The sequence below is a fragment of the Bufo bufo genome, chromosome 8 (genome assembly GCF_905171765.1).
Source record: "Bufo bufo chromosome 8, aBufBuf1.1, whole genome shotgun sequence".
Classification (NCBI taxonomy): domain Eukaryota; kingdom Metazoa; phylum Chordata; class Amphibia; order Anura; family Bufonidae; genus Bufo; species Bufo bufo.
The window spans coordinates 209,363,006-209,383,069 of NC_053396.1; the positions used below are offsets into that span (position 1 = coordinate 209,363,006).

The following is a 20,064-nucleotide window of genomic DNA, read 5'->3' on the forward strand; positions in this document are numbered from 1 at the left end:
CTCCTGAAAATGCCTTTGTCCTGCGCGATTTAGCGCAGGACAAAGGAGAGCATCGGAGCATGAACTGCTCCAATGCTTAAAGGGTTTCTGTCACCCCACAAAACTCATTTTTTTTTTTTGGGATAGTTAGATTCCTTATAGGGCGATATAGGAGAATATAATAGTCTTACTTACTTTCATGCGGCCGATTCTTTATAAAACGAAGTTTTATAATATGTAAATAAGGGCTCTACCAGCAAGTAGGGCGTCTACTTGCTGGTAGCCGCAGCAGAAAACCGCCCCCTCGCCGTGTTGATTGACAGGGCCAGCCGTGATCTCCTCCTCCGGCCGGCCCTGTCAGTAATTCAAAAATCGCGCGCCTCTGGTCATTCGGCGCTCTGAGATGAGGATGCTCGTCTCCTCAGCACTCCCTCAGTGCGCCTGCGCCGATGACGTCTTCTCTTTCGGTGATGTCATCGGCGCAGGCGCACTGAGGAGACGAGCCTCCTCATCTCAGAGCGCCTGCGCCGAATGACCAGAGGCGCGCGATTTTTGAATTACTGACAGGGCCGGCCGGAGGAGGAGATCCCGGCTGGCCCTGTCAATCAACACGGCGAGGGGGCGGTTTTCTGCTGCGGCTACCAGCAAGTAGACGCCCTACTTGCTGGTAGAGCCCTTTATTTACATATTATAAAACTTCGTTTTATAAAGAATCGGCTGCATGAAAGTAAGAGCATTATATTCTGCTATATCGCCCTATAAGGAATCTAACTATCCAAAAAAAAAAAAATTAGTTTTGTGGGGTGACAGAAACCCTTTAAGTCAGGGGGTCTGCCTGGGTGAAAATGGAGGTATGTCCGGGTTCAGCTCTGAACCCTTTTAAATGCTCACAGTACATAAGCTTGACTTTAACTGGGGAAAACTACAACTGACAGAAGGCTCTAGGACCCTGTTGACCACCTGTAACCTGCATACAAGATGAGAGGCGGCCTCTAGCCCGGACGCGGGGATGAGAGGCGGCGGCCTCTAGCCTGGATGCAGGGATGGGAGGCGGCCTCTAGCCCGGACACGGGGATGACTGACTGTTGTATGCGATGGCTCTGCAGATTATCAGGATTGGAGCGCTCGCCATGAGGCCCCCATACTGTAACCCCACTCTCATCAGATCCCAGAAAGAACCTGCATTTGTCAATAAAGACAATATGGTTCCAGTCCATAGCAGTTTCAGTTTATCATTCACAAAACCGCCGCAAATTAAGCGCCTGTGTCTGGATGGTGACAACGAAACTGTGAGCTGCGATCAAACCGTGTGGGTGAGCTCTCTTGTAACTGCTGCTCCCAACGCCTCCTAACAGCTCAGTTAGAACGGCCTGGATGGCAAAAAGTTAATTGAAACAACCATCGTCCTCTCAGTTCGAAGATGCACCAACCTCTCAACTGAGCAAAATGGCTTCAAGTGCGTTAGAGACATCCCGAACTATTTGCCGGCGAACATCGCTTGTTCTCGTTCGCCGCGGCGGGCGAACATATGCGATGTTCGGTCCGCCCCTATACGTCATCATTGAGCAAATTTTGACCCTGTACCTCAGTCAGCAGACACATTCCAACCAATCAGCAGCATACCCTCCCTCCTATCAAAAAGCAAGGACAGCATCAATCTTAGATTCATTCGGAAGCTGCAGTGTTAGTGAGAGCAGGGAGAATGCTGCTGCTGCTGCTGAATTAATAGGGAAATCGTTAGCTAGGCCAGTGTTCTGTGTCCACTCCAGTCCTCAGACTCATCTGCTGTAAGGACAGCACCCCAAAAAGCCCTTTTTAGGGCTGGTACATCAGTCTGCTTTTATTTATTTTTCTCTGTAATATAATTGCAGTTGCCTGCCCGTGTGTGTGTCAGCCCCACAGCGTGTACTGTGCCCACCACTCATATCTGGTGGCACAGTAGCTTGCAGATAAAAAAAAGGAATACCATTTTTCCTCTGTAATATAATTGCAGTTGCCTGCCAGTGAGTGTCAGGCCCACAGACTGTACTGTGCCCACTGCCCACCACTCATATCTGGTGGCACAGTACCTTGCACGCATAGTACCACTAATTAAAAAAAAAAAAAATGACAGGCAGAGGCAGGCCACCCCGCAGGGGCCGTCGTGGTGCTGTAATTCTCTTTGGCCCTAGAATAATGCCCAGTGTTCAGAGGCCACGTACCCTGAACCCTAAAAGTTTTGAGGACATAGTTGACTGGCTAACACAGGACACCCAATCTTCTACAGCTTCCGCTCGGAACCTTGACATCCTCCTCCAGCTCAGCTTCAGGCACCTCTCAAGTTACAACTGGACCACCTGCCGCCGCCGCCACCACCAACACTAGCACCACAGCTGCTTCACTTGATCTGTCAGAGGAGTTATTTACACATCAGTTGGAAGAAATGAGTGATGCGCAACCATTATTGCCAGACGATGTAGATAACAGGGATATGTCTCAGTCAGGCAGCATTACACACATGGACGTACGGTGTGATGATGATGATGTTGTACCCGCTGCTGCTTCCTTTGCTGAGTTGTCAGATACAAGTGAAGCGGTTGATGATGACGATGTGTCTGTGGATGTCACGTGGGTGCCCGCTCAAAGAGAAGAACAACAGGGGGAAAGTTCAGATGAGGAGACAGAGAGAAGGAGGAGACGAGTTGGAAGCAGGGGGAGGTTGTCGCAAGGAGCTAGTGGCACAGTCAGACAGCATGTATCGGCACCCGGGGTCAGTCAGACAGCACGCCAATCAACGCATTTTTTTTGTGTGTCTGCCTCTGACAACAGCGATGCCATTTGCAACCTGTGCCAAAAGAAACTGAGTCGTGGGAAGTCCAACACCCACCTAGGTACAACTGCTTTGCGAAGGCACATGATCTCAAATCACAAACGCCTATGGGATCAACACATGAGTACAAGCAGCACACAAACTCAAAGCCTCCATCCTCCTCCTGGTCCAGCATCTTCAGCCATGTCAACCACTGCTGTCCTCCTTGCCCCCTCTCAACCATCCGCCACTCCGCCTCTCACCTTCAGCAGTTCCTGCTCATCTGCCCACAGTCAGGTGTCTGTCAAGGAAATGTTTGAGCGTAAGAAGCCAATGTCAGAGTCACCCCCTTGCCCGGCGTCTGACAGCTGGCTTGTCGGAACTCTTAGCCTGCCAGCTTTTCCCATACAAGCTGGTGGAGTCTGAGGCCTTCAAAAAATTTGTAGCTATTGGGACACCGCAGTGGAAGGTACCCGGCCGAAATGTTTTTTCACAAAAGGCAATCCCCAACCTGTACTCTATTGTGGGAAAGGAAGTCATGGCATGTCTGGCACACAGTGTTGGGGCAAGGGTCCATCTGACCACTGATACCTGGTCTGCAAAGCACGGTCAGGGCAGGTATATCACGTACACTGTGCATTGGGTAAACCTGCTGACGGCTGCCAAGCATGGAATGCGTGGCTCTGCAGAGGAGTTGGTGACACCGCCACGACTTGCAGGTAGGCCTGCTGCCATCTCCTCTACTCCTCCTACTCCATCCTCTTCCATAACCTCCTCGGCTGAGTCCTCTTCTGCTGCTGCGTCTCGCTCCACATCAACTGCACCCCTCCAGCTCCCCAGGGGCTATTCCACATCCCGGATACGACAGTGTCACGCCGTCTTGGGGTTGACTTGCCTGAAAGCAGAGAGTCACACCGGACCAGCACTCCTGTCCGTCCGGAACACACAGGTGGATCAGTGGCTGACCCCGCACCAACTGGAGATCGGCAAAGTGGTGTGTGACAATGGAAGCAATTTGTTGGCGGCATTGAATTTGGGCAAGTTGACACATGTGCCGTGCATGGCACATGTGTTGAATCTGATCTTACAACGCTTTGTGCATAAGTACCCAGGCTTACAGGACGTCCTCAAGCAGGCCAGGAAGGTGTGTGGCCATTTCAGGCGTTCCTACATGACCATGGCGCACTTTTCCGATATCCAGCGGCGAAACAACATGCCAGTGAGGCGCTTGATTTGCGACAGCCCGACACGTTGGAATTCAACACTCCTAATGTTCGACCGCCCTCTCCAACAAGAAAAAGCCGTCAACGAGTATTTGTATGACCGGGGTGCTAGGACAGCCTCTGCGGAGCTGGGAATTTTTTTACCACGTTACTGGACGCTCATGCGCAATGCCTGTAGTCCTTTTGAGGAGGTGACAAACCTAGTCAGTCGCACCAGAGGCACCATCAGCGACATCATCCCATTTGTTTTCTTCCTGGAGCGTGCCCTGCGAAGAATGCTGGATCAGGCCGTAGATGAGCCTGAAGAGGAAGAGTTGTGGTCACCATCACCACCAGAAACAGCCTTTTCAGCATCACTTGCTGGACCTGCGGCAACACTGGAAGAGGAGTGTGAGGAAGAGGAGTCAGAGGAGGAATGTGGCTTTGAGGAGGAGGAAGACCAACCACAGCAGGCATCCCAGGGTGCTCGTTGTCACCTATCTGGTACCCGTGGTGTTGTACGTGGCTGGGGGGAAGAACAGACCTTCAATGACATCAGTGAGGACGAGGAACAGGACATGAGTAGCTCGGCATCCAACCTTGTGCAAATGGGGTCTTTCATGCTGTCATGCCTGTTGAGGGACCCATGGGCGTCCGCAAGGGGGGGCAAGTGCCCCCCCCTGGCGCCGCAACTAATTACCCAGTACTATTAAGTAAGAAAGTTACTACTAATTAGTTGCGGGGCGCGGGCGGCCGCCGGCCGGCTAACAACAGCTGACAGCACACTGACTGAGCGCACGCCCGGCCTGAAAGAGTGAGCCGCTCTGAGCTCCGCTGCACGGCCTGCCTGTCTAGACTCAGACAGTGGCTGCTGGAGCAGCTGCTGCACAGCACAGGCACTGAACGTGATGTTGCCAGTGAGCTCCGCCCCCAGAAGAGAGCTGCCTGTCACTAACCCTGAGCCAAGTTCAGTAACGGCTCCAACAAGTTCCAAGTGAAGAAGTTTCCTATTCCAACTGTCCAACAGTCACAGAAGTAGTAAGTTAACATTATTACAACCTTTATATTGTACAAAGAAAAAGAAAGATAAATCAGATTTACAACATAAGTACATCACAACAAGAAGTGGATGGATGATGGATCATCATGATGACAACATGGTGGATGATGGCAGTGTCAGCAGCACATCTCCCCCCCCAGGCACATTTCTCCCACACTCCATCACATGGGCCAGACCAGTGGCAGACATGGGATCCATGATGGATTCCATGTCTGCCACTGGTCTGGCCCATGTGATGGAGTGTGGGAGAAATGTGCCTGGGGAGGGGGGGAGAGATGTGCTGCTGACACTGGCCCATGGAGGGGCCCGAGCCTGAGGGGGAGAAATGTGCCATTCAGGGGGGGTCACGGGTGGGAAGTGTGCTGCCATGATGGAGAGGGGGAGAAATAATGTGACGCGAAGGGGGTGATGTAAAAAGAAGGGGGTGATGACGGGTCACGTGACATGGAGGGGGAGAAATGTAAAATTAAGGCCGGGGCCCGGGGGGGCATCATTGGGGACACTTTTTACTGGCACATTATTAGGTTGCACTATGGGGTCACTTCTTACTGGCACATTATTGGGGGGCACTATGGGGGCACTTCTTGCCAACACATTATTGGTGGGCACTATAGGGGCATCTACTGAGGGCGAAGCTACAAAGAAGTGGTATGTTATATGGAGGGCTCTGTACAGTAGTATTTTATACTGGGACACATTATGGTGGGTACTATGGGGAAGGGGGAGAGGAATACTATGGGGTCATCTACGGGGGGCACTAAGAAGGGGTATTTTATGCTTGGAAATTATGGGGGACACTGAGGGGCATCTACTGGGGCACTATATATAGGGCATTTTATACTGGTACATTATGGGGGCACTAGGAGGAAGGGGGGAGAGGAGCACGATGCAGCATTTACTGGGGGCACTATATAGGGGTATTTTATACTGGTACATTATGGGGGCACTATGGGGACATTAGCTCAACTGGGGGCATTACAAGGGGGTATTTTTGCACTGTCTAATATAAGGAGAATTATTACTACTGGGGGGGGGGGGGGGGGGCATTATGGTGGGCTTTATTACTCCCCCATGGTATGACCCCCTAGTAGCAGCACCAGCCTCTCCCTGCTCTGCTATCCCTCTGCCCCTTCTCCAAATCCTTATTATGAAATCTTTCTCATTAGGATAAAACCCATCAGCTCCGCCGAGCCCCCGACCAAAGTGTTGAAGTGGTGTTCGAGATCCCCAAGGGCCAAGCCAAGTAGTTGTAAGTTTTCATGTAAAATATATTTGTTATACACATACAGCATACACTGTGCTACACAATATACAGTATACCGCTACACTGTGCCACACAATATACAGTATACCGCTACACTGTGCCGCACAATGTACAGTTTCTTCTGTATGAACGTCCACAAATTAAATCTCCAAACTGATTGATGAACCAGATGTGTGGGCCAGCAACGATTAAACCTATTATTGTTTTTATTGATGAGAGTACTCCCTGAGTGTTTGGTGTGGGGTGACCAGGCGGTATATGAAGGGGCAATACTGCCTGGTATTATATGGACAGCAGATATGGCCTCCTCTGGGCAGTACTGTCTATGGTCAATCTGATAGCCAAGCACCCTGACTGCCACCTGCTTGGCTATCAGTGAGTGACAGTCAGTCAGTGTCACAGTGTGAATACGGAGTCACTCCCTGACCCTGAGTGTTCGCTGTGGGGTCAGTCACTGATAGCCAAGCAGCAGGCAGTGACGTGCCATGAGAGCCAGGCCACGCAGGTGGCAGTCAGGGTGCTGGAGAAGGATGACCAGAGACAGTACTGCCCAGAGGATGCCATCTCTGCTGTCCATATACCAGGCAGTATTGCCCCTTCAATCATATACCGCCTGGTCAGGGTGACCAGGCAGGCGGTAATACTGGTGCTAGGCCTGGTATTCTGCAGACCATCTGCTTGTAAGTTACATATGACAAAAGCCTGGAAGCGTTCAGGTACAGAACACAACATTTCATTTGTTGGCGACAAAATGCAAATGAACATATTGCTGAGACTATAACAGAGGGTGCAAAAATAACATAGAATTAATAGACATTCAAGTGAAATAAGAAGAATTGGTCTTTCCTTTTGTGGTGGCTTCCTATTTTAAAGTTTAGTCCCTGTACACAAACGGGGTTCCGTTCCACCCTCATATATCTGCAGTTAGGCTTCATACACAAGCCCGTTTCAATGTCAATAAAAATTTCTGCGGACACCCATGGAGGGACCCTCGTATAAAAAGGCTGAAGGAGAAGGACCTGTACTGGGTGGCCACGCTACTAGACCCCCGGTAATAGCAGAAAGTGGCTGAAATGTTACCGGAAGTCGGAAAGGATGCAGCAGTTCCAAAACAAGTTAAAACGTATGCTTTACACAGCGTATAAGGGTGATGTCACAGCACAACGGGAATCTAACAGGGGAAGAGGTGAAAGAAATCCTCCTCCTACCACGCCGGCAAGGACAGGACGCTTTACAGACGTGTTGTTGATGGAGGACATGCGGAGCTTTTTAAGTCCTACGCATCGCCACAGCTCTTCGGGGTCCACCCTCAGTGAACAACTCGACCGACAGGTAGCAGACTACCTCGCCTTAACTGCAGATATCGACACTCTGAGGAGCGATGAACCCCTTGACTACTGGGTGTGCAGGCTTCACCTGTGGCCTGAGCTATCCCAATTTGCGATAGAACTTCTGGCCAGCCCCGCTTCAAGTGTCCTGTCAGAAAGGACCTTCAGTGCAGCAGGAGGTATTGTCACTGAGAAGAGAAGTCGCCTCGGTCAAAAAAGTCTAGATTACCTCACCTTTATTAAGATGAATGAGGCATGGATCCTGAAGGGACTGACAGTGGGGGATGCATTTGACTAAAAATGGTTCACACGCTGCAGTATTTTATCTTTGCATGCCGGATGACTTGCGTGACTTCTCCGCCACCAACTAGGGTTTAAGCCGCAATGTTTTAGTGCACTTTCTGCCTGGAAAACATCAATTTTTCCGGCCGCTGCTACAGCAACAGCTGCAACAATACCTAATTTTTCTGGCCTCTGGTGCTGCACTGTGGCTGCAAAAAAAAAAAAGGCACATACATGTGTCAATTCCCCTTCGTGATCGTTACCTTGTTGTGGTGAAGGGGCTTGCGTATCACAATGAAGCGACCACCTCTATGATTGTGTTGGCAATGGCAATGTTGGCACACCCCAGATGATAAGGTCGTTGCTTCATTGTGAACAGACCAAAAGCGATCGATAATTTTGCATAGAAAAAACATTCATTTTCTTTGTGATCATCTAAGGTGATCATTAAAGCCTACTAGGCCAACAATGGGCCCACACTGCAGAATCATTGTTTTCTGGGTCACTTAACTGTCACTGAACTACCTCAGCACGACCATAGGCTTTGAAAAACCGCCAATTTAGGAATGTTAGGTGATTTATGCCCTTTATGGATTAAAACCCGACTCTGCGTCAACTACGTAATTTTCCATGGGAGTTTTGCCATGGATCCCCCTCCGGCATGCCACAGTCCAGGTGTTAGTCCCCTTGAAACAACTTTTCCATCACTATTGTGGCCAGAAAGAGTCCCTGTGGGTTTTAAAATTCGCCTGCCTACTGAAGTCTATGGCGGTTCGCCCGTTCGCGAACATTTGCAGAAATTCGCGTTCGCCGTTTACGAACGGAAAATGTTATGTTCGCGACATCTCTAATGTTTAACACTCAATAATCTCTTACTAAGAGGTACACTACCCCAAAGCAGCCTCTGACAGCATGGACTTTTACGCCCTCTTGTGGCAGGACCCTGTGTCTAATCACTTGCTTATCTGCTGAGCCATAACTGCAGGACGAGTTATGCAGAAATCTGAGGGAGGTATTTATTGTTTTTTGTTGTCAATGGATGTATAAAGCTCTGATACTTCACCAACTGTTTCTGGTAAAATGATTCCACACACCCCACTCTTACAGAGCCCGGAGAAGCCCTGCCAGTGGGGAAAACGTATGGTACATAGATAAAACTGGGGCGGACTGGGAACTTAAAGTGGCCTGGAAAAAACTTACAAGTGACCCCAATGTTGTTGGTGGGTCCAAACTGACAGAAGGCGGGACAACACAAGTAGATGGGGCAGGATACCAGCGTGCAGCACAGAATACCTTCCCCAGATGCTGTCCCTCAGTGGTTGCCGTCAATAGCTGCCACATTCTGTCCTCCTCTTCCCCTAATTGTCTCTAAGGTATGGAGCGGGGTCCTGAGTCAGACCCGCTGCTGTTACAGCCCTCGCTCAGGTTCCTCTGCCTGCACACGTGGCCGCATCTGTGCTGACTCCTGCGTCGGGCTCTGACGTGTGGCCTGCAGTCTCCTGTGGCAGTGTATGCAGCTGACCCCCATTTGCGGCAGACCGGGGAACAGGTGTGAGACGATTACAACTGCAGATCCCTCAGGCGGAAAACTCTGCCGTGGACACATACCCTGGGGGGCACTTACCTCCCCCGGACAGGCCGCAACTGAACACAGGGAAATCAAACAGAAAACGTGGAACTTCTGATGTACAAACAGATGGGCGGCTGCGCCCCTTGTGGCTGCCCCTCTGGCGGCGTGCACACTGCGCTGGATTTTATGCACATTCTCGTCCAAATCCGCAGCTAATGCATTTTGTCGCAGATTTGCCCCGGATTTCACCTTTTTTCAATGTACAGGAAGAAAATCTGCACCGCGGGGCGAGTTCGCGGCCACACCGCAAAATCTGGAAATCCGCAGATATGAGACGCACATCACGGGTCAATTCACACTGCGCGTCTCTTACGCAGCCTGCGCACAGGGCTACATTCACACCACAGCCGTCCTACGATAGAACACGTCTTATTTTTGGCCGTTTTCACAACCGTTGAAATCAATGGGCCATTCAGACAGAAGTGCGGCCGTCTAATGACCATTGAAAACCGGCACGCCGCGAAAACATAAGGGCCATTCAGGGGTTAAAGCCCAGCTGTCAGCAGATCTGTCCCCATGACCCTGGCTGACCTGCTACATGTGCGGCTGAAGGCGTCCGTGTCGGTCTCATGTTCCTATGTGCCCTCGTTGCTGAGAAAAATTAGGTTTTATGATATGCAAATGAGCCTCTAGGAGCAACTGGAGCGTCGCCATTGCACTTAGAGGCTGCAGCTGCTACGCCCTCTGCGCTTTGAGTGACAGGGGTGGGCAGTGAAAATGTCATCACACCTGATCCTGTCAATCAAACTGCATAGGGGCGTGGCAGTTATAGAATCTAGGTGTAATGGCAACGCCCCCGTTGCTCCTAGAGGCTCATTTGCATATAATAAAACATCATTTTTCTCAGCAATGCGGACACCTATGAACATGGGACCAACACAGATGTCATAGGGACAGAACTGCTGACAGATGCCCTTTAACTGCTGTAATTTTTTAGCCTGGTGTGATTTGTCTCACATAAAAAACCCATGGCATATCGTGCCCATGTCAACATACTCGCACCATGTCAATAACATTTTTAAACTCATGTTCTGGGACTGTATTGCTTGCCGCATGTAAGACGCAGCGTGTGTACGTGGCCCACGCGATAGTTGGGTGTTTGGGCGCCCCTCAGTCGCAGGCAGGGGAGGTGTTGTGTGTCACCCGTCTGCTGTAAATGAGCCCAGCCAGACATGAGCCCATACACCTCCGCCTCCAGTCACACAAAGCCCTCTATTCAGCGCCTCGGCCAATCAGCGCACAGGACAGCCGCTCTTTCCTTGACGGACAGGCCGATGGACCAATCAGCATGCCCTCGGCAGTCCCGCAGACGAGGTCGACCGAAACAAAAAGGGGCGAGTCCTACGGCGCCTGGCGACCAATCAGAGGCGGCATTCGCGCTGACTTCGGCGTTAAAGGCAAAACGCTTTTTGTCGGCCGACGGCGACCGTCCCGGGCTGAGGGTGATGCCCCCGCGCGCCTTTAACGAAGGGGCGGAGCCTGAGGAGGCCTGAGACACTGAGGGTGTTAAAGAGACAGCAAGACACAATCCTGGGGTGAGATAAACTGTTGTGTGCGGTTATTATCGGTGTGTGTGCACGGGGGTGTGGAGGCAGGAGGGCGGCAGCTGTGTGTGTGTGACAGGGCTGACATGGAGGCAGACACAGCACATAGATCATCTTACAGGGCATCCATACCGCTCCCCCACACCTTCCCTACCTGTCCCTCTAAGGCCAGGGCGACATGGACGCTTACGGTGCGATTTAGGTCACGTGATACGGTTTTAATACACGTCGCGTCAGCGGAAACGCCGTTACGCTGCGACTTCAAGGGATTTTCCATTTTTGCGTAATTAAAGGGTCACTCCCCCGTTAGCCAAAGTCAAGTGTGACAAGCCGATCCCCCATCCGTTACCTAAAGTAAAAACGTCGCCTCCGGGGTTTGAATAGAGACCTGTAAGGCTACAAACTGCCACGCTGTCATTCGGTAACGGCAAACAGAGGTCTTGAAAATGAAGAATGAAACCGCGAATTACGTTAGAAATGTGCAGAATGTTTCTGGTCAGTCGGAGGCGGCTCGCGCCCTTGCTCTTACAGAGCCCCCTCTATAATGTGGAGACCGCCCCTTTAAGAAACACGGAATCTCCGTTATTTCCAGTCAGCACCCCTCTGCATGGCAGGGATCAGCGCCCTCCGACACTCCAGCTATAGTGAAACTACTACTCCCAGCATGCTATGACACAGGCCGGTCCACACCGAGGAGTAGTCTGCAGTCAGCACCCCTCTGCATGGCAGGGATCAGCACCCTCCGACACTCCAGCTATAGTGAAACTACTACTCCCAGCATGCTATGACACAGGCCGGTCCACACCGAGGAGTAGTCTGCAGTCAGCACCCCTCTGCATGGCAGGGATCAGCGCCCTCCGACACTCCAGCTATAGTGAAACTACTACTCCCAGCATGCTGTGGCACAGGCCGGTCCACACCGAGGAGTAGTCTGCAGTCAGCACCCCTCTGCATGGCAGGGATCAGCACCCTCTGACACTCCAGCTATAGTGAAACTACTACTCCCAGCATGCTGTGGCACTGGCCGGTCCACACGAGGAGTAGTCTGCAGTCAGCACCCCTCTGCATGGCAGGGATCAGCACCCTCCGACACTCCAGCTATAGTGAAACTACTACTCCCAGCATGCTATGACACAGGCCGGTCCACACCGAGGAGTAGTCTGCAGTCAGCACCCCTCTGCATGGCAGAGATCAGCGCCCTCCGACACTCCAGCTATAGTGAAACTACTACTCCCAGCATGCTATGACACAGGCCGGTCCACACTGAGGAGTAGTCTGCAGTCAGCACCCCTCTGCATGGCAGGGATCAGCACCCTCCGACACTCCAGCTATAGTGAAACTACTACTCCCAGCATGCTGTGGCACAGGCCGGTCCACACCGAGGAGTAGTCTGCAGTCAGCACCTCTCTGCATGGGAGGGATCAGCACCCTCCGACACTCCAGCTATAGTGAAACTACTACTCCCAGCATGCTGTGGCACAGGCCTGTCCACACCGAGGAGTAGTCCGCAATCGCACAGAGGAGTAGTCTGCAGTCAGCACCCCTCTGCATGGCAGGGATCAGCACCCTCCGACACTCCAGCTATAGTGAAACTACTACTCCCAGCATGCTATGACACAGGCCGCAATCGCACAGAGGAGTAGTCTGCAGTCAGCACCTCTCTGCATGGCAGGGATCAGCAACCTCCGACACTCCAGCTATAGTGAAACTACTACTCCCAGCATGCTATGACACAGGCCGGTCCACACCGAGGAGTAGTCTGCAGTCAGCACCTCTCTGCATGGCAGGGATCAGCGCCCTCCGACACTCCAGCTATAGTGAAACTACTACTCCCAGCATGCTGTGGCACAGGCCAGTCCACACTGAGGAGTAGTCTGCAGTCAGCACTTCTCTGCATGGCAGGGATCAGCGCCCTCCGACACTCCAGCTATAGTGAAACTACTACTCCCAGCATGCTGTGGCACAGGCCTGTCCACACCGAGGAGTAGTCTGCAGTCAGCACCCCTCTGCATGGCAGGGATCAGCGCTCTCCGACACTCCAGCTATAGTGAAACTACTACTCCCAGCATGCTGTGGCACAGACCGCAATCGCACAGAGGAGTAGTCTGCAGTCAGCACCTCTCTGCATGGCAGGGATCAGCGCCCTCCGACACTCCAGCTATAGTGAAACTACTACTCCCAGCATGCTATGACACAGGCCGCAATCGCACAGAGGAGTAGTCTGCAGTCAGCACCTCTTTGTATGGCAGCGATCAGCAACCTCCGACACTCCAGCTGTGGGGAAACTACTACTCCCAGCATGCACACTTGCTTGACTGTTCTTAGTACCACTGTACAAGTAACGGGAGCATGCTGGGAGTTGTAGTTTTGCAACAGCTGATTGCTGACCCTTGCTGTAATGTGTCTGCTTCCACATGCTCCACTGAAGCCTATGACTGGCCTCAGCAGTGTCCCTCAGACAGTCATGGGCTGCAGCGGCATCCGTACCGGCATGTGATTTTCTGATGACACATTCCCTTTAAGGCTCCCGGGCCCCAATGCAAATCTGTAACGGGCCCCCGGGCAACTGTGTACAGTCCTGAGTTTATAATGAGTTATGTCTGTGGTGTTCAATTAGTTCTGTCCCGTATGGTCACTGATGAGCAGCTAAAGATGGCGCCCGTGCACTAGTGTAGTCACTGGAGACCCCTGCATGGAGGTATGACCACCCACATGACAGTCCACGTGCACCTCCTGAATGCTGGGGACGTATCCAGTAAATACGGTGTACGGGGCAGCAGACAGAGGGATGTTTAGCTGTTGTTTTATGTTTTTTTACGCTGTATTGTTTTGCATTCTGCTATTAATGTTTTTGTCTTTTTTGTCAGGTGCACCCCCCCACTCTTCCTGTGCTATCATGGACGCCGCTGGTCCTCTCATCCATGTGGACTTTCCAGATGTGGCCAGCTCCCTCCTGGAAAGCCTCAACCAGCAGCGAGTCGAAGGGAAGCTGTGTGATGTATCCATCCATGCACAAGGCCGCGTGTTTCGTGCCCATCGCGCCGTGCTTGCTGCCTCTTCCCCGTACTTCCACGACCAGGTGCTGCTCAAAGGCATGAGCTGCGTGGCCTTACCAGGTGTGGTCGACCCAGGGGCTTTCGAAGCCGTTTTGTGCGCCGCCTACACGGGCCGCTTGACTATGCTGGCAGATGAGATTGTCAATTACTTGACCGTGGGCAGCGTCCTCCAGATGTGGCACGTGGTGGATAAGTGCTCTGAACTTCTAAAGGAGTCTCGTGCCAACAGCAGTGCTGGAAGCATAGAGGGGGCAGGGAGCAGCCGTGGTCCCACCCCACAGAGACCTCACTCCGGCAGAGCCAGCGAGAACCAGTCCCCCAGCAGCAGTAACTACTTTAGTCCACGTGAGGTGCCAGCAGAAACGTGTGCAGAGAGGAGTAGAAGAAGGAGCGATGTCACAAGTGAAGCAGCAGCAGAAGAAGCTGGCGGAGAAGAAGAACCATCTGGAGAAGAGGCATCAGTCGCTAGCTGCTCCAGTTACCGAAGGCCCAGCATTGTTCCTCAGAGACACTGGGTGTACGTCAAAAAGGAACGGCCTCACCAGGGTCTATTGCTGACGTGTGAAGGTGAGGAGGAAGAGGACGAGGAAGAGCTTGAGGAGGATGAAGAAGAGGAACAACTCAGTATCAGCGATGTCCGCACCCTCAACGCTCCAGAAGAACAGGTGAATTTTTGTGAGCCCTCTGATGGGATGCCTTATGAAGAAGCGACTGGCAATGGTCCTGGTTACCCACAGGGACCTCCTCTTCTGCCTCTGGATATGCAAGGAAATCAGTTGCTGGTGCTGCCTTCAGGACATGGCGCAGCTGGGCAAGGTGGCACAGGGACGAGCCAAGGAGAAGGTGGCAAAATATTCCTGTGCCATTGTGGAAAAGCATTTTCCCACAAGAGCATGCGCGATCGGCACGTCAATATGCATCTCAACCTGCGCCCGTTTGACTGCCCCGTCTGTGGAAAAAAGTTCAAGATGAAGCATCACCTGACGGAACACATGAAGACGCACACCGGAGTGAAACCTTACGAGTGCGAGGTGTGCGCCAAGAAGTTTATGTGGAGAGACAGCTTTATGAGACATCGCGGTCACTGCGAGAGGCGGCATAGGGCAGGGGTGGGGGGAGGAGGTGGAGGAGGAGCAGGGCAAGGGATCAGTGAGACACCATCTGTCTAACGCTGGCGAGGGGCAGAGAGTGGAGCTCGAGTGGTGAAATAAGACTGAAACATCTTCTGAAGGACAAGTCAATATGGAGACCTCAGTAGGACGTAGACTTAAATTCCCACAATATGACAGTGTGGATACAGGGCCAAAGATCAGGGCTGGAAGTCCTCTGAGCCTTCAAATAGATTTACCCAAAGGTCAAAGGAGGAGAGTTGAGACCCCATTATGGAGCCCTCTTCTTGAGGAGTGTAACCAGAGAAGTTTTATCATGACTCGCCTTTTGCACTTCCACCCAAAGTTCCACCTTTCGTGATGGAATCAGCAATATCCTTCCTGCACTACCTTTGCAGTCTCCTTCTCCTTCAGTCGCTCTTGCCCACCGAAGCACAAGCTGCCCCTTTTTTACTGAGACTTTAACCCTTGAATGGCTGCGTTGCGCCACCAAGAACTGATGCACGTGGTCGGTGCTATGTGATGATACCGAATAGACCGCCTTGTATTGACATGACAGAAGGCATCGTCCTGACGTCCCGTCTCCTTCGCTAAGGAGAGACCGCGGTATGAGCCGTATGTTTCGAAGGAATCTTGACACTTGTACAGTATTTTCAGTTTTTAAGCAAAATGAGTGCAAGGAGTTCCGACTCCCCACCGTCTTTACATCTGCACATTATTCATAGAAGCATGTTTTGAAAAGTGAGCACTAGGTGAAAGGAAACCTTAGTAATTTAGGGTTGTCCTGGTCAGGTGGACTACAAGGGAAAATAAGAAAACCTGTTCATCCTTATCATGGAGAGCTAGGGTCGTATTTACACCTACAGTCACCACAATGATAAAAATTATCCTTATCACCTTCTATGTGCTGGTGGTGGTGGCATCTCCTGGAGATACTCAGGAACCTTGTCGCTTTCTAGACTTCAACAGTTGACCTTGAGTGGAAGAAACCCCATCTTGGCGCACTTCTGGGCCATCCCGCTTCTATAAACTGCTAAGGTTGGGTGAAGAAAGGGGAACACTACAGTATTTAACTCTCACTGACCTGTCACATTGGAACCGGCCATGTTGTGGGCTAATTAATTATAGCTAGTTGCATTGTCTGACGTGGCTCACGAGGTCCGATCTATATTTATGTCTTGTTGGTTCTTATCCATAGGCTTCATCCTCCAACATGGCCGATTCCTTCATGTGCAGACGTCCGGTCTACTTTAACGTGCACGAGTGACCTATCATTGAAGCAGCCATTGAGTCATTGACACGCAATGGTCATCGATGGGGAAGATATTGCTTCCTTGTGGACTTTGGTGAAGAAGCCCATTGTTTAAAATGGGTGTCCTGCGAATCCAGTGCTTTGAACAGTGCAGTGTCCTGCATATTGTCTAAATGTATCTAAGCTGCGCTTTAGTAACAGATGGAGAAATTGGGGAGACTCGCCTTCACCTACTATAATATGTACTCTCTACATATATTTGTGCAATAAGGCTACGTTGTGGTTCTAGAATGGTAGATACTAATATGTATACCCGCCACCTATATGATGTATATCAGTAGGTATACATTCTTTTTACATGTACTATATGCGCAGGGTTACAGATTGTCATGTATGGAGGTGGTATGTTACTGGTGACGTTTTTGAAGTAAACTTTTGCAATTATTTTTTTTTATTGCTCCAATGCATTTTAAATAATACATGGCAAAAAAAATCAACTGTTTTGTGTACACAGCTCCTAGTCTGGGCAGTTGGTCTCCATGGATACAGACTACAAATAAAGCAAAAGTGTAGTCTGATCCTGTTACAGAAATGGGTATGGAACTACTGTGTCAACCAACAGATTTGACTCATGGCTACTACTAAGGGTGTTTATCCTGACAGTTATCTGTGTTTTATCCATTAACCCCAGTACAGGGATCCGGACTTCGCTGCAGGGGAACCACTAATTCCTGGAGTAATCTCTGTGTGATTGACAGCTGACCCTTAGGGGTCAGATATACCTGTGTAGGGCACTGAGGGGGCAGGCAAAGATCATGCTATACGGTACATGGTCCAAGGTCAGGGCAGGCAGCAGAGGATCAATATGGAATTCGGGTCAGGCAGCGGAGGGTCTGAATCCAGAAAACAGGGAGAGGTCGGTACACAGACAGACAACGAGAAATAGCACAAAGTAGCTGGCTAAGAACCTTATTGTTCAGGCACCTTCCCACAGGGGAAGGGGAATTAAGTACCCCAGGGTGTGCGCTGGCCCTATGGGCAGAGATGGAAAGGTCTTGCTGGCAACCAGCCTACATGGAGGGAAGTAGCATAACCAGTGGCCAGGAAGAGGGAGACAGCAGAAGGCGGTCCAGGCCACTGGGAAAAGTAGACAGAGCAGTAGCGGCTGTGAAACGCCTCTGTAACATGGGGTCAGAGAGTGTCTTCCAAAGCACACGCAGGGTTTGTTTGTAGTCGGTAACCATGAAGACCCATAGGCTCTGCAGAGGAGCTGTATACCTAAAACGTTAAAAGGAGATTTATTTATTTTTTTAAATGAAGGATATTTGCAAAGTTTTGTATTTGACAGGCAGTGGAGCAATAAAAAGAAATGATTCAAGGTCTACATATCCTTGCAGCGTGCACACATGTCCACATTCCCCACGTAGCGATGGGTTCCAGAGTCATCTATGCTATACATTGGAATGACCCTTTTTTTAAGTATGCATGCTGTGCTTTCTTGTCTGGTAACCAAAGGACACCATGACGGAAACCCGACGGACCCCATTATAGTCAGTGGGGTCTATTGGGGACCATTGGTGCCCATCATGTGACAGATCTGGCACTGTCATCATTTTAATCCTATAATAGAACAGAACAATGGGAACCGCAGAGTTGATCCCGGCCTCGATCACTAGTGATCCGGGTTATTGATTTGACACTCGTGAGGTTACATATCTCCTCTATACACACACTTGTTCCAATGCAGTACTATAGGAACCGCAGATCCTTCAGTTCACTCTGTACCCTAACGCTACCTGCAGAAAAAAAACTTAATACACTACCGGTAAAGTGACCAAAATTTGACAAATGTCTTGTACACTTCTTGCATACATTGTCCATGAGGACATTGACCTGCCGTGCAGATTTTAAAACCCGCTGCATGTCAATCATTTCTGGGGATTTTTACTGCTGATTTCACCCTTTGCAATGCAGAGAGTGAGATCGGGGCAAATCCGCCAGTAACATCTGCAAATTCTGGTGCGGAAACGCACAAAAACCTGCACCCGTGTGTAGGTAGCCTTAGGTGTTTTTATTTTTTGCAGGTCGCAGTCCTATTTTGGTGACATTTCAAAAGCCTACGGTGCAAACGAGCTCTAAGGGCTAATTCCATCTGGAAAACATAAGCCTACATTGGACCGACCCTGACAGTACAATAGACCTGCAGTCACATAGGAACTGACTATCATAAATTACTATGATACAGTTGGGGTCCGGGAGATGCGGCCGTCACAGGGCTAATGTTTCTCGGACTGAGCCGCGTGGCCGTACCCGTTTGGTGCAGACAATACCCCAGCACATACTGTGTCTCCATTCCCAGAACTTACATCCAGCGAGACCTCCGTTCCATCATCCATGACATAGACCACCCTCAGCGTGTCCCCTGCATCCTCACAATGGCCGCGTGTACACAGCACATGACTATAGTATGCCGAGTTCTAGAGGTAGATGTGCGTAGACTTGTGTGACCCTGTATATAGGCTCTCGTTCACACACAGATATGTATATAAACTATTTATAAGTGTCAGTAGACTGACCTACGGTACACAAGACGTACACGCTGAATGACCGGAACGTGTGTCGTCATCAGATATGCCACCTATGTGTTTGTATCCACACGTACATCATGCGTGTGTAAAATGTCACGTATCTCCCCCCCCCCCCATGTGTACAGGAGTATGACGTGTATATATAGACCGGTACTCTCCGGAGCTCCCGAACACTACTGTGTACACATCACTGTATGCGTGTGCGCGCCTATGCTATATGTACACTCATCATCTTTTTTTTCTATGCCATAATTTATTGTAGTGAGGGTCACGGCCCTCGTTTAAGGTGACTAATTACTGTCGGCTTGTAGAATAAAGTGCGTTTACTGCCGTCTGTGTGTTTTCTTGACAAATCTACATAAAATGTTAAAAAAAAAAAAGTTATACTTTTCATATACAGTACAGACCAAAAGTTTGGACACACCTTATCATTCAAAGAGTTTTCTTTATTTTCATGACTATGAAAATTGTAGATTCACACTGAAGGCATCAAAACTATGAATTAACACATGTGGAATTATATACATAACAAACAAGTGTGAAACAACTGAAAATATGTCATATTCTAGGTTCTTCAAAGTAGCCACCTTTTGCTTTGATTACTGCTTTGTACACTCTTGGCATTCTCTTGATAAGCTTCAGGAGGTAGTCCCCTGAAATGGTCTTCCAACAGTCTTGAAGGAGTTCCCAGAGATTTCATAGTCATGAAAATAAAGAAAACTCTTTGAATGAGAAGGTGTGTCCAAACTTTTGGTCTGTACTGTATATCTATTTTAATCATTTTTTGTCCACACGCAAAGTGAAAGTAGAAATTCTGCTGGTTGCCCTTAGAAACAGACATCAGTTTAGCTCCACCCTAACGGTTTAGCCTGTCATCTAAGCTCCCACAATGCAATTCTTCAGGAAAACAGAAGAGTTTTTTTTTATATATCTTTTTGTGTGAATAAGTTCTGAAGATATTTTGCATTTTATGTAGCTTTTA

General features: G+C 50.1%; 1 protein-coding gene across 1 annotated transcript; it reads left to right on the forward strand.

Annotated features, from left to right (window-relative positions):
- The first annotated feature begins 10,979 nt into the window (after positions 1 to 10,979).
- ZBTB22 (zinc finger and BTB domain containing 22) lies at positions 10,980 to 19,407 on the forward strand. Its single transcript, XM_040442611.1, has 2 exons — positions 10,980 to 11,068; positions 13,945 to 19,407. Exon 2 carries the CDS (start codon positions 13,974 to 13,976, stop codon positions 15,300 to 15,302), a length of 1,329 nt encoding a protein of 442 aa, XP_040298545.1. The 5' UTR covers positions 10,980 to 11,068; positions 13,945 to 13,973; the 3' UTR covers positions 15,303 to 19,407.
- Positions 19,408 to 20,064: the final 657 nt, after the last annotated feature.